This window comes from Leptinotarsa decemlineata, unplaced genomic scaffold (assembly GCF_025532065.1).
Source record: "Leptinotarsa decemlineata unplaced genomic scaffold, Ldec_3_MD MMD2_tig00001719_RagTag_RagTag, whole genome shotgun sequence".
In the NCBI taxonomy this organism is placed as follows: Eukaryota; Metazoa; Arthropoda; class Insecta; order Coleoptera; family Chrysomelidae; genus Leptinotarsa; species Leptinotarsa decemlineata.
The window spans coordinates 1,854,551-1,869,471 of record NW_027412569.1 but is presented as its reverse complement, the minus strand read 5'-3'; the positions used below and the strand labels follow the sequence as shown (position 1 = coordinate 1,869,471).

At 36.0% G+C, this 14,921-nt stretch overlaps 1 protein-coding gene across 4 annotated transcripts in view; it reads right to left on the bottom strand.

The window, feature by feature from the left end:
• The window catches only part of LOC111507945 (uncharacterized), a 139,939-nt gene that overhangs the window by 12,529 nt on the left and 112,489 nt on the right, over nt 1-14,921 (bottom strand). For all 4 annotated transcript variants that reach the window (XM_074176280.1, XM_074176278.1, XM_074176279.1 and 1 more), the window contains 3 exons: nt 7,416-11,416; nt 4,947-5,134; nt 248-396 (listed from right to left, as the gene is read on the bottom strand). In XM_074176280.1, coding sequence (XP_074032381.1) covers nt 248-396; nt 4,947-5,134; nt 7,416-11,416 — 4,338 coding nt within the window. The remainder of the gene's footprint in view (nt 1-247; nt 397-4,946; nt 5,135-7,415; nt 11,417-14,921) is intronic.

Genomic DNA, 14,921 nt, shown 5'->3' with positions numbered 1-14,921 from the left:
ATTTTTATGAATCTGTTCAAAGTTAGGCTATGATATTTTGAGCAGTTGATCTCAAATTTATGATTATTATAATTTTTAAATACATATAATTTCATCAAAATAGGAATTTACCTCTGAAAAAACCCAATAAAATATATACCATAACAGATTGAAGTATTGACACTTCAAGTGTTACTATAAATTAGGAGTTTTGTTGATAATTTGAAATGAAAATTATGCCATGCACATATATTATTTTTCAACTCACTTTAGGTATTCCATTCCAGATTGTTCTTCAACATAACTTTCTTCAGGTATCGGCGACAGAGGTGTGTTGTAAACATTGTACCTAAGAAACACTTCGTTTCGTTCACCGGAGTCAAACTCATCATCTTTCATTCTGTCTGATGTCGACCCCTGTAGATCAAAGTATATTGAAATTATGTAAATTTTTAACAGTTTTTCAATTCTCACTATTTGTTGATAACAATCAATCTACCGATCAATCAATCCATCAATACGTTATATTTTACTTTCTGCATATAACAAATAAATAGTTTATTGTTCAAGATATAATCTTATTGACAAAGCTTATTATGAAAAATAAAATAAGTACAAACAGAAACATACATACATACACTGTCTGTTAAAAAATAAGGTAAATTTTCAGTTTTCACAGAATATATTTATTTATTCATCTGTACGTCTGTTTAAATCTGTTTTTCCGTTAACCAGCTGTCGCACCCCTACAAACGACAATCCTCAGAAGTCGAAACTTGTGCGAGCTAAGGACTATCTTCCATAGTCCTTAGCAATTTTGGAATGACTTCGCTGCTACATGTTTCATGCCCAAAATTTCCGAAAAATTGCATGGTATGAGCCAAACGATACGCCGACATCCTCAGCAACTCCTCTAATAGTGAATCAACGATTCTCCATGACAATTTTCTTCACTTTCTCATCGGTTGTTGATGTGCTGGGGCATCCAGGGCGAGCATCGTCAATCACATCTTCTCGACCTTCTGAGAAAAGCTTCTTTGATCCATTTTTTTCGATGGCAGAAAATCACTAAACACGCAAAATATTTCTAACTATTATGACTCTCACCAACAAACTAAACATCTGAAACTGTGACCATATGTTCGAGACGAAACGAGCTAATTGAATATATGTAGTCCGTGAAATTAGAATATTTGCCTTTTTTCAACAGCCCATGAATAATGGTAGGTGTAATTTGTTATAATTGGATGTGAAAATAATGTCAGAACCACATCAATATTTACAGGGGTGGGCAAAGAAACTGGCTTTCTCTATCAATCTTTATCTTCAAGTTAACCTCTTAAAATACGGGTACTTGTTGATGGCTCCATAATCCAATTTTTCGAATTTTATGGTTGACTTTATGTTGCAAAACTTCTCAATGAAGCTTCTAAAAACTTATTTTTCAATGCCGTTGTAATGCAATATTTTGTTTATCCTTGGAACCCTAGCTTGATTATATGTGTACATTTAATATTATCAACATAAACTGATGGATGTAGCCGTTACTACGTGGTAGGAGATCATAATGAAAAGAAAAATGAAAATTTCTATGTTTTTACCACTTTTATTTGTAACTAACGTTACTGCAGTTTCGTCGTATATGGACATTATCAAACTTATACAATAAACTAACAATGATTCATTACATTCGCCAATATATACCATTCAGGTACTGTAACTGAATTTACAGTTCACAACGCGGCTGTGCCAATTTAAAAACCGGAGAGTAAATTAAATCGATTTGATCATTTAACAGTTTGCACCCACAATGTTTATGCTTGTGAATTTCCAAGGATTCTAAATAATTGAGTTGCAACCCTTCCTTGCATAATGCAGAATTTCCGTATCGTTTAGATTCGGAAACTTGTGGTTGCATGCCAAAAAATGGTTTGAAAACGTCTTTGGCATTGAAAAGGAAATGAGATAACCTGGCATGTGGTCTGAATCCTACTTCCACATTGTTTTTTCTGAAGAAACCTGCGATTATTTTTGTTCTTTTTCCAAAATATATTAGCGTTACAAATTTCTTGATTTCTGGTTGTTTGACCTGAGGATATATTAATCTGTAAGTGAATTTCCTGCTTTGTTTCCTAACTAACTTCTGGATAGTATCTGCATTGAAACCATTATTATGACCTATCTGTGTAATTGTATCAATTTCCCTAGCTAGATTGTCTGCAGACAAAGGCAGTGAGAATGCTCTGTGCAACATTGAATTGTAGGCTGCTAATTTATGACTGTCTGGATGGAAAGAATCGCTTGGGATGGTGATGTCTGTATAGCTTGGTTTTCTGAAAACATTGAACTCGAATTTATTCTGATTGTGTGTAATGGCCAGGTCTAAGAAATTTATCTGTTTCTCTATCTCTGTTTCGAGTGTGAACTGAATGTTGCTATTGAGATTGTTCATGAATGTCATAAATTGGTTCAGCTGTCGTGTAGTACCTCTGAAACAGGCAAGAATATCGTCTACATATCTGTACCAAAAATGAATATGTTTTTTTACCCAGGTCGGAGTTTACTATAGTGGTAAACCTGAATCCTGTTTATAGAATTTGTTGTTGAACTGTAGGTGGCTCTGATTCAGGCACACATTGAAAGCTGTTGAAACTTCAAAGGAAGTGATATGGTCTACTTTGGCTTGATCTAATATGTCTAAAATGAGGGGCTTGTACGGTATGTTGGAGAACATACTATTTACATTGAATGAAACTAAAATTGAATTATGTGGCGTGGTTTGGTTCCTTATGTTTTCTACTAAAGTCAGTGAATTTTTAATGCTGTGAGGTGGGATGAAATTGGTAATATTTTTGAACAACTTGTTAAGACGTATTCCTAGTTCTTTTACCGGACTATTTATATACGAAACTACCAGTCTTATGGGGTTATCCTCTATATGTGTTATTATCAGGCCATACAGTTTAGGGCAAGAGGGGTTCATGTTGGTGATTCTCCGTTTCTCTGATTCCGTGAAAATGATTTTAGTATCTAAGAGGAAATTTTTCAGTTCATTTTGACTATTTTTCGTCAGATCTTTCTTGATGACAGTGAGGTTTTCATCTCGAATGACTGACTCAATTTTCTGAACATATGCTTCTCGTTCAAGGATAACTATGGCATTCGATTTATCTGCTTTCGTGAAAACAAGATCATTATTTCTTATTTTTTGTTGTATAGTTTTTATTATGCCGGTTTCTCTACTGTTTGATAAAGAGAATGGATGGTTCTGAATTACTTCATTTTTCTTGTATGCCTCTATATCTCTATTATCTGTCTGTTTCAATGCAATAGCTGTATCTGTTATCAATGTATCCAAACTATTTTTATTATTTATTGTTGGTGTATATTTCGGCTCCTTGGAAATTGTTGAAATTTCCTCTTTGTTAAATTCTACTTTGGTCAAGTTAATGATTATTTCGCTGAACTGGATATCTGGTTCAACTGATTCACTGTGTATATGTTGTTGTTTCTGTGTTAGTGCCCTAAGTTTCTTGAGTTGAGTTTGGTACTTCCGGTATATGAAATCACTAATTGTAAACCTAACTTGAGTCATAAAAAATGTCAAATTCTATCTGGTGAAGTTCATAATAATAAAAATAATAATATCGTCTTTATCTTCTAATACATTTAAAGCAAATTAATCATGTACAGTTCATTTATTATGAGAAGATAAAAGGCGAAGTTCAATTTACATGATGACAAGTCATCATTCAATTGCTCTTCCACTCAACCTCATTCCTTAAGTTCCGAGTGTAATATCTTCAAATAATGTTGCAGGATATTCCTTTTTGAGAACAGTGTCCTGTACTCTTCTTTTAGCCGATCACTTGTGCCTTCATTGTCGCCTTCTCCGCTGCTGGTGTTTTTGTCCTGGTCCTGATGATATTGATATTAGATCAAGCCAAAGTAGACCATATCACTTCCTTTGAAGTTTCAACAGCTTTCGATGTGTGCCTGAATCAGAGCTACCTACAGTTCAACAACAAATTCTATAAACAGGAATCAGGTTTACCAACGGGCTCACCCCTTAGTCCACTTTTAGCAGACATATTTATGAACAACTTGGAGACCACTATAGTAAACTCCGACCTGGGTAAAAAACATATTCATTTTTGGTACAGTTATGTAGACGATATTCTTGCCTGTTTCAGAGGTACTACATGACAGCTGTACCAATTTGTGACATTCATGAACAATCTCAATAGCAACATTCAGTTCACACTCGAAACAGAGATAGGGAAACAGATAAATTTCTTAGACCTGGCATTTGACACAATCAGAATAAATTCGAGTTCAATGTTTTCAGAAAAATCTGGAGTTTATAAGCTTAAGTGTCCGGAGTGTAATAGTGTTTATGCGGGACAATGCAGACGAAATTTCCAAAAACGGTATGCTGAACATGAAAGGTCCTTCAGACTAGGAAAAAATGATTCGACGTTTTCAAATCATTCTTTTGCATGCAACCACAAGTTTCCGAATCTAAACGATACGGAAATTCTGCACTATGCAAGGAAGGGTTGCAAACTCAATTATTTAGAATCCTAGGAAATTCACAAGCATAAACATTGCGGGTGCAACCTGTTAAATGACCAAATCGATTTAATTTACTCTCCGGTTTTCAAATTGGCACATCCGCATTGTGAACTGTAAATTCGGGTACTCAAACAAGTACCTGAATGGTATATATTGGCGAATGTAATGAATCATTGTTAGTTTATTGTATAAGTTTGAGAATGTCCATATAGGACGACACTGCAGTAACGTTAGTGTTTCTTTTTTCAATATCATCAACATGTTTGATATCATCAATAATTATGTTTGAACCAAAACCATTTATGTGCTATAAATACCTAGTTTGGGATATATTTGAAGCTGACATTTCATTTCTGAATTATTTCCAAAGTTTAAAAAAATATTTTACAAACCTGAGCATGTGGCAATTTGCTTAAAAGTTCATTCCTAATGGCCGACATTATTTCATCATCTATACCAAAACCAACATAACTTTCTGTTTGCGAGTTCTGAATTTGCATTTCTCCAATGGGATCATCATTGGTCGTTTGTGGATGAAGAAACCATCCGCCTCCATTTTCCCAACTCCCAACATTTTGGTCTGAAAATAACATATACAAAACAAATAGGAAGTAATAAATCTTATAACCATCCACGAAGTGTTTACTCTCCTTTGAAAATACAAAAGTATCAATTCGAATTTAATTGATTGAAAATGAATGTACTTAATCTACGCTACCTAATGTTTTAGTGAAGCCTAGGTAGGTTGTAGATCCAAAATAGGAAGGTCTATTCACCTCGATTTCTTTTAAAACTAACTTCCTAAGGAAGACGATCAATCCGTTTGGTGAGTGATCTTTCACGGAAACCAAACACACACACCATCGTACCAAACAATGTTCAAACTGTTACTCCTTGTACTCATATTTATAATAAATCTTATAAATATTTTCCTGGCATTCGCCATAAGTACGTACTGGAATTGATTTCAAAATTTGTGGATACGGGTTCAGTAATGGATAAAAAAAGGGCAGCCATTGGAATTGTGAATGATGAAGGAGCAGCTGTGGCGGTATTGGGACATGTCCAACTTATGCCAAACACGAAATTTGTACGACAACTTTCTGCAGTTTCCGGTATTAGTCAATCTAACGTTTTCAGAATTTTACATAGACACAAGTTCAAATAACTCCAATTATGCTGAACCAAGTCAGAGACGATTTTCAGTCAAGATTGTATTATTGTATGGAAGTCAATGGAGGACAATTTGAACATTTGATTTAAACACGCAGAATTGATTTCTTTGATTGTAAGCATGATGATAAAACAATTAAATTTTTTCAAGAATGTGATTTTTTGAAGATTGTTTAAGTTTGTGAAAAGGGTTTAATGAAAATGAGCTTGTACATGTAAAAATAACCAAATTATTCAAGGTGGCTCAATCGAGTTGCAGAATTGATTTTTGGCAAAAACGGTTCATCAAATTTACGTTTTTCAGATACCGTCGTAAAGAGGCTTCCAAGACCTTTCAAACAAAGTATCACTCAACCCCTCTCCACTATTCAAATTTGAGGGGTTGAAGAGACCCCTATTAGGGGGTTGCTCGTTCAAGCCTAAAATATAGGTCAAAATATGTCCCTCAAACAAAATCATTCGATGTGTTTCGGGAAATTTTTCCACTCACTATGAGATAAGAAATATACGGGGTGGCTCGTCTGAGATGGAACACCCTTATAATATATAATTATGATTTGCCAGGCAATATAAAAATTTTCTCCTATCATACAAAGCTTCGTGAGTTTGATGCTTGGAAACATGCAATCTATCAGTCATTGTGCCAAAAAAAAAACAAAAATTTTGTAAATGATAATCATGTACAAATTAGGTCGTTTCAAAAGTTTTATTCCTTTCAATGTCATGTGTTTTAGTAGCTCCATATCTCAATAAATACTGTGTCACGGTCGATAGTGAATTTTGATAACTCTATACGATGATGCTTAACATTTTTTCCAAATTTCAATTTTTTGCATCTTTTCAGCTTATCAGTTAAGATGTCGTTGAGCGATTTTCGGCCAACTTTTTTCTACAAATTCAAATTGAACCAAAGCGCTGCCGAAACGCACTGTTTGACGTAGGTTTGCGACGGTTTAAAACGTATTGGACAGGTCAAAACGCTGGAAAAGTGGGTACCGTTTCGAAGTTTGTTCTTCTTTACTTTTGCGCAACCAAAACGATCATTTTTTGGATCGGCTAGTCACGTGTGATGAAAAGTGAATCCTCTACGACAACAGGAGACCTTCAGGACAGTGGTTGGACTCCGAAGAGCCACCCAGGTACTTCCCAAAGGCGAAAACCCACAAAAAACACTATGGGTACTGTATGGTGGTCAATGGCTGGTGGTCACAGCAGAGTCCTATTGTGAGGAAATCGAGACGAAATGTACCGAAAATTGCTACAGCGGCAGCCAGCACTGGTCAACAGAAGAGGTCCGATCATGCTCCAAGACAACGGCCGTCCGCACGTTTCACAAATCACCGCCCGAAAATTAAACGAATTGAGCGTCGAAGTTCTGCCTCAGCCACCATACTCCCCAGACCTCTCACCAATCGACTACCATCTTTTCATGCACTTCGATAACTTTGCCAATCAGGACCAGGCAAAAATGGCCTTCGTCAACTTCATCGAATACCGAGCACCCAGTTTTTATGCTGACAAAATTCATCAACTTGTGTGACTTGAATAAGTATTCACTGATGTATTATAGTTCAAAGTAGACTCATAAAAACGGATAAAACTTTTGAAACAATCTGATGATACTGAAACGTAACACTTAGTGGGAAATAAATCATTAGTGAAAAATACTAAATTGAAGCAAGCTTTACCATTACTATTCGATGACTCCTTGACGAAAGTATTGTTTCCTGCTTCGCTAGTACTGGGCTTTTCATCTATTACGAAAGTTTTCTCTGTCTTCTCATCCATAACATATGTTGCATTTGGTTCAGTGCGAACTTCAGTTGTTGTCTCACCATCCTTTTCATTATTTTTGTGTAATACAACAGTATGATTCAAAAGAACCTCATTCGCATGATCACTTTCTCTGTTGGAAATTTCTTCATTGTCAACAAAGAGAAGGCTTTTTGGTTCTGAAGAAAAGCTATCAAACAAATTTTCGTTAACGTTATTTTGATGGTCGAATGTTGATCCCAGAAAGTTGTCCCAAGTTTCCAAAGAATAATTTAAATCTTTATTCGGAGGAAAATTTTCCAAGCGAGAAAATTCCATTGAAAAATCTGCGTCCAGCTCACCGTTTTCCTTTGGATCTCCAAACAAGTTTATGCTCGAAAACGTATCTTCGACTGGGAGCGAAATTTCTCTTTTCTTAAATGGAGTGCTGGCAAAGACAACAGAATGCGTTAAGGAATTTGGCATAGCTTCCTTTTGGTTCGTACTGAGATCAAAGTTCACACATTTTGTATGAAGATCTTGAGTTCTGTCATTTTCTTCAATTTTATCACAGCTGTGATCACTTTTAATATCCGGTGCATCTTCTGTTTCTGAAGATGAAGCTTCAGTTTCACTCTGCTTCACATTTCTGGATAACTCTTCTTCCAGATTCGTATATTCTTTCCCTTTTACTGGAGAATATGCATCATATCTATTTATTTCATCTAATGTATGAACTTTTTTGTTGTCTTCCAATTCAATATGGATATTTTCCGTACAGGTTTCAACAAGATTTTCAACAGCTTCAAGTGGTTCCCTGGTTTCATTTATACTTTCCAAATTAGCATGTTCATAGAGTACTTCCACATCCTCAATTTCTTTCACTTTGTGAATAACATTTTCATTACAGGTTTCCACTACTCTAACAGGTTCACATTCCTCTGCACAGCAAGTAGTAGAATCAGGTACTGATTGACTTGGATTAACATCATTGATAACTTCTGAACATTCTACATTTCTCTCATCCAAACGGCCAATTTCCTCTACTTCTTTTTGTTTATAATTGATATTTTCATTACAAGTCTCCACAAAAGTTTCACAAGTTTGATTTGGTTCTAAAATTTCACCATAAAGTTTTTCATTGCAGTCATCTTCAATACTTAATGAAAGGTTTTCTTTCAAATGAACATTTTCACTAATAAATTGCATATTTTCATTTCTATTGGCTACCTGATTCATATTGGGAAATTCTTTCACTTCGTGAGTACTATTTTCATTACAAGTAACAATATTTTCAATAGTTTTACCAAAATCATCATTATCAAATGTGGTGCTAGACATTTCAGTACAATCAACATCCTTCCTTGACATTTTTAGATCGATTTCGGCATCACTTTCTAGCTCTTCACTTTCTTTATCCAATGTTTGGATTCCTTCTACTTCCTTCAGTTTATAATCAACATTTTCATTATGGGCTTCTACAAGCGTTTCAGTGGTTTCACTTTGCTTTTCAACGAGTTTGTCAAGTTTCTCAGTACAGTCGTCGAATGGCTTTGTATGTTTTACAGGTTCATATTCACCAATGATATTTCCAATACTTTCATTTCCCTCTTTTATTTCATTCAGTGTACTCATATTTTCAATTTCTTTCGACTTGTAAATGACATTTTCATTAGAGGTTTCTACAACATTTTTACACTCCTCTTCGGAATTGGTGATATCAGATTTCAATAGTTTTGGCGTAATTGATTTTGAAGGGACTTCTGTGTTACCTTCACTGCCTTCGTTCTCCTCTTCCAATGTGCTTGCTTCCATCAGTTTATGACCAACACTTACATTAGTAGCTTCTAATAAAGATTCAGCAAGCTCATTAGGCTCTCCGATGATGTCATCAAGTTGCTGAGTGTGTTTATCATCTGTACTCAACTGGTCTGTTTGTTTCATAGAGATATATTCATCACTAACAATATCTCCATTTTCTTCTTCGGTTTCATTCTGAAGTTTTTCAGACATTGTTGTGCTATTTTTAGATGTCTCAATAACATTTTCAACATTTTCACCCAATCGTACAGAACCCTCAAGTTTTTCAACGGAGTTAACACCATCTCTAGTCTGCCATTCCTCTGAAATAATGTCTCCGCCTATATTTCCCCCGTCAAGTGTGTTTATTTTTGAGGTTTCCTTTGATCCATTATAAATATTGTCATTACATCCTACTCCTAATGTTGAATCTTTTTCGTGGGTGGAATCTTCCAATTTTTTTGTCTGATTAATATTCGTCTGTAACTGTTCAGTTTGTGTGACACCAACATTTTCTTTGGTGTTGTCTACATAGGCTGCACTCTCTTCGATTACCTCTCTTAGTGAGTTAGCATCAATTTTTTCAGAATTGCTTTCAACATTTTCAGTATTGGTGTCCACTAAACATTCAACTGTTTCAAACTGTTCCTCATCTGTATTTTCCAAAGGCATATTTGAACCAAGAGTTAGAGGTACTTCCGAATTTTCTGGCACAAGGTAACTGGTTACAAGATCTGATGACTCAATGTCATTACATATAATATCAATACCATCCTCCAAACTGTCAATCAGATTCAACTCCGTTTCATTTTGATAGCTCTCCGGCAACTTTTGCCAGGTTCCATTTGACTCGGCATCTTCTTGGCTAGAATCGGAACCTTTCCTAACCAAATCCATATTTAAATTCGACTCAGTGTCATTTATTTTTGAAGAATCCCATGGATCTTCACTAGATATGTTTTCTAATTTATCACATACTTCATATTCATGAAAATTATCCGGCGTTTTGATTATCTTGGCAGAACTTTTCAAGTCCCTTTCTTCAGATTTCAAACGAATGTCTGAGACCTTATCAAAGTTTATGATTTCAGTTAACTTAGTATTTACATTCAAAGGACTGTACTTATCTATGGTAACGTTAAACACATTGAAAACTTGACCGGCAGGTTTGATTTCTATTGGGCTGTTCAAGTCCTGTATCAAACGTGAAGAGTTTGTAACAGGTGAATTATTGATGTTAGACTGATTGCCCATTATGTTCTCATCAACTCTAAAACTACTATGACTAATATTATCAGGTACAAAAAGAAGACTGTCTTTACGTTCCTCCTGCAACTTCTTCAACTCTTCTTGGAAAGTATCTTTTATACTTAATAGATTGCCTTCGCTTCCGAAGGTTACGTTTCCAGCGTCAGGATTATTTGAAGGAGCTAACCTCACATTTTTATAGTTATTTACTTTGTATTCTAAACTGGGCAAGGGGGTTTCCGATTCCGATTCGGAGTAATCTACGTGAGTGAGGATCATCAGATCAGCAACAGATCTCGATTTTAATCGAACCTTCTCCGTGTATGCACCCCTTTCTACTTTATTCCGCCAATTCTCATCTTCCGTTTCACTTCCGCTACTAGTTCTCTGGTACAATTTGCTATCACGAAGGTTATTTTCCAAACCTACCAGTTCACTAGGTTTAGATTTGTTTGTAGTACTCTCTTGGTCGCTGGAATCCGAATTGAAAATCCTTTCGGAAGTCAAAGATTCTTCGTTGGCACTGGAAAACCCCGTATTTCTTAGTTCGTCCTCTACAAACAGTATATGCGATCCTCCATTTTCTACCAACAAGTCTTCAAAAGAGCCGTGTAGATTGTGAAGGCTGGCGGACAGAGACTTTCTGATCTTCGTTTCGGGATAATGCATGTCGATGGAAACCGAATCAGAAACATGATCAGTTTTGACGATGGAATTTGGCTTGAACGATTCCCATCTCTCGTCGAAATCATCCGAAGACAGAAGACTTTGTGATGCGTTCGGGTTAGTGTTTCGATGAACTTGTAACAAGTCTGCCAACATTAAATCGATTTGGGTTAGCGTAGGCCTGGAATCTGCATTTGTCCAGCACAACTGCATCAAACGAAATCTGAAAATGAATAAAACTTTATTAATTTATCGAATGGAAAGAACCATAATTTTAGTCCAAATAAACTAAATATGTTCAAAAACGTCAACAGCTGGAATTACTCAAAGTTAGTTATACTAAATTAATACCCTTTTATATAACTTTGAAAGACGATTTACTCAAAATCTTTGCAAAAACTTTCAAGACTTTGTCACTCAAAGAGACACACCTAGCTGATTTTGTTACAATGGTAGTTCGTAAAAACATTCATACAACTAAATAATTTTAATGATAAGATCAGATGCGTTTCTTCTACTGATTTTTGCATTTTTAAAGCAGTGCTAGTGAAAATGTTGAGAAAGTTGTGATATTTTATTAATCGACATCACCAATTTGACAACAAAAGATTAAAATGTGTAAAGCGGGATCAGCTTTTTCAATCCTAGTCACGGTTTACGCGAAAATCAGGAATATTTCGACAGAATGTTTATTTTTTAGGTAACACTGGTAAACATACAGTTTGCTGCCGGAATTTTTTTACTGTTTCTAGGTAATTTGGGTCAGATTTGCTCCATTAGATCGTTTTATGAAAATACGACCACAGATCACATTTCTAACATATAGGGTAATTTAACGCAGCACTACCTACATATATATAGTGCTGCTACCCATCAAATAAACGAAACACGAATAAAAAGTGAAATATTTATTGTACAACAATATACTTACAAAAATAATCACACATATCTGCCAAAACAACTCAACTTTTCATGTAACCTAACCAGCATCGCAGCACAAATCTGTTATTCGGCGTCACCTAAAAACTTCCTTTTATATGATTGTCTTGCAAAGGCTTTCAAAGGACGGCCCCTTTGAAGACTCCAGCAGTAATCCACCATCATGTGAGTGTCCCACCTCCCCTGATACCTCTCTTCCATCGTTTTGATAGCTTGGTGGAAGCGTTCCCTTTGTTCCTCACTAAGGTCACTAAGATTTTCTGGGAAATGGTCTAAGTGGCTGTGAATTTTATGAATTTCAATACTCATATGACAAACGTGTCTGTTAAAATTGTTGAGCATTTCTTCCACTAAATCCCGGTACTTTTCCGATTTATTGTTTCCAAGAAAATCTTCCACAACTTTCACAAAAGAGCACCACGCATTACACTCCATTTCAGTCATCGATTCTGTAAAATGCGAATCTTTTATAAGTTGTCGTATCTGAGGTCCATCAAATATTCCGGCTTTCAATTTTTCTTTACTAAGTGCAGGGAATTTGCTGGACAAGTATTCAAAACAAGGACGATTCTGTCTAGGGCCTTTACACATTGTTTCATCAGCCCTAGTTTAATATGTAACGGAGGTAATATTATTTTCTCTCGGTCGACCAATGCTTCGTTAACTACGTTAGCCTCTCGTTGAACTAAAGCATCTCTAGAAGGCCATTTTCTTCAACTCCAGTGTTGGTCCTTTGTCACCTCACAAACCACAAGAGGGGACTAAATCATCTGTCGGTAACAAATAAGACAGATGGGTATCCGCGGCTAAGCTAAACAGTGGAGACGGGAGTGGGTTAAACAACTTAGCAAATTTCAAATAGATCTTAATGGGCGCCAGGTAAATTTAATCCTCCAGATACCCTAAGTAACTCACAATATCAATAACTTACCAATTAATATTGGAAATAAAAGATAAAAATCCCCAATATGATTTATTCAGTAATCCTAACTTACATGGATTAACCAACAACGCTTCTAAGACAACAATGCAATATTCACACTACTACGCGATGTTCAAATGTCCATACAAGAGCGCGGTGTATCTAACCACGAATTCAATCAGCCATAAATTACGGTAGTAACGACGCTAAAAAAAACTACAATACGTCGAGTAAAACTACCACGAAAATTGAGTAGGTGAAATCGTAAATACTAGTATCGGATGGTAAGACAAACTCGTTTGCGTCGCGTGAGCTCAGGCGTAGGCGCATCGGTGTCAATCAGCAATCGTGAAAGGAAGAATATACCTCAATTTCCGTTTCACAAATATCTATGTCAATCAGGTATCAATAACAAACTCTTAATCAATAAACGATAAACAAACACTATATCAACAGGTATCAATAAACATAAGGGCAACAATTATTCAAATATCTCAGTATATCACAAATATTCAATTAAATCAATTATAACTTGCGTGCTCCTTTTGGGCCACCCGGTATATGGTGTTAGGCTACCCTGTAGTATGGCGGAGATGGATCACCCTGTAGCACCGGAGATGGATCACCCTGTAGCACCACCAAGATAGATCACCCTGTAGGGCACGACAAGCTGGACCAGTAATGGATCACCAAATAAGATCCAGAAAGAAAATAAAGGAAAACAGGAACCCTTGACGAAGACAAAAAAAAGCAGGAAGAAAAGCAGGAAGAAAAGCAGGAAGAAAAGCAGGAAGAAAAGCAGGAAGAAAAGCAGGAAGAAAAGCAGGAAGAAAAGCAGGAAGAAAAACAGGAAGAAAAACAGGAAGAAAAAGCAGGAAGAAAAACAGGAAGAAAAACAGGAAGAAAAAGCAGGAAGAAAAACAGGAAGAAAAACAGGAAGAAAAACAGGAAGAAAAAAAAGCAGGAAGAAAAAAAGCAGGAAGAAAAACACCCTACGGAAGAAAATTCTCAATCAGAATCAGATGAAACAAGGTGAGATTCAACCCCCATTCAATAGGACTATTTGACTAATCAATACCCCTGGTATATTTTCATCAAGCAAAGTAGCAAGATAACAAGAGTATATTTTTGGGTGCCCTGTATAACCATATGATCCGTAAAAATCAAGAAAATTGAATGAGTGTTGAAACCTCTCTTCAATACTAATATTCAGTTGAGATATAACGATGGAACCAGAAATTACTAAAATCATTTAAAACACATTTAATGGTAAAATTCTTACCCTGGCCAAGGGGTTTTCTATACGATTCTTCGTGTGCGGTGTTCTGCACGGAAGTCCTGCTGGGACTTGATGAGTGACTGAGGGCCTTCTGTTTCTTATGAATCTAGAGACGAGAAACGAAGGTTGTAGAATTGAAGAAGTGATATCATAGCTAAGATCACATGAGAGATGCGACAGTGATTCAGACATACCTAATTTCGGAAATCCTTCCACCTGGCACGAGTTCGGTATCCACCACAAATCCTCAAAAGAGCTTAAGTTTCCGACTGCAAATATCCACACCAAAATGACCAATCAGTCTTCCACTATACAATCCTGACTTGTAGAAATAATCCCCGTGAAGGATGGCACAAATACAACCAAATATATCCTACAATCAGTCTGATGATACCCTTTGAACTCCGAACCAAGCTCACCGAAGGCTAACTTCCAAATACTAAGAGAATGCCACATCTGACAGCTAACCAGTTGTTGCCACAGTGCATCCAATCTACACTACAAGCACCAAGGGGGCGCTGTGCACAACATCATACATCTATCAATTCCTCCACAGCCACTTGAGACAATATCAACAAGTCCATGACC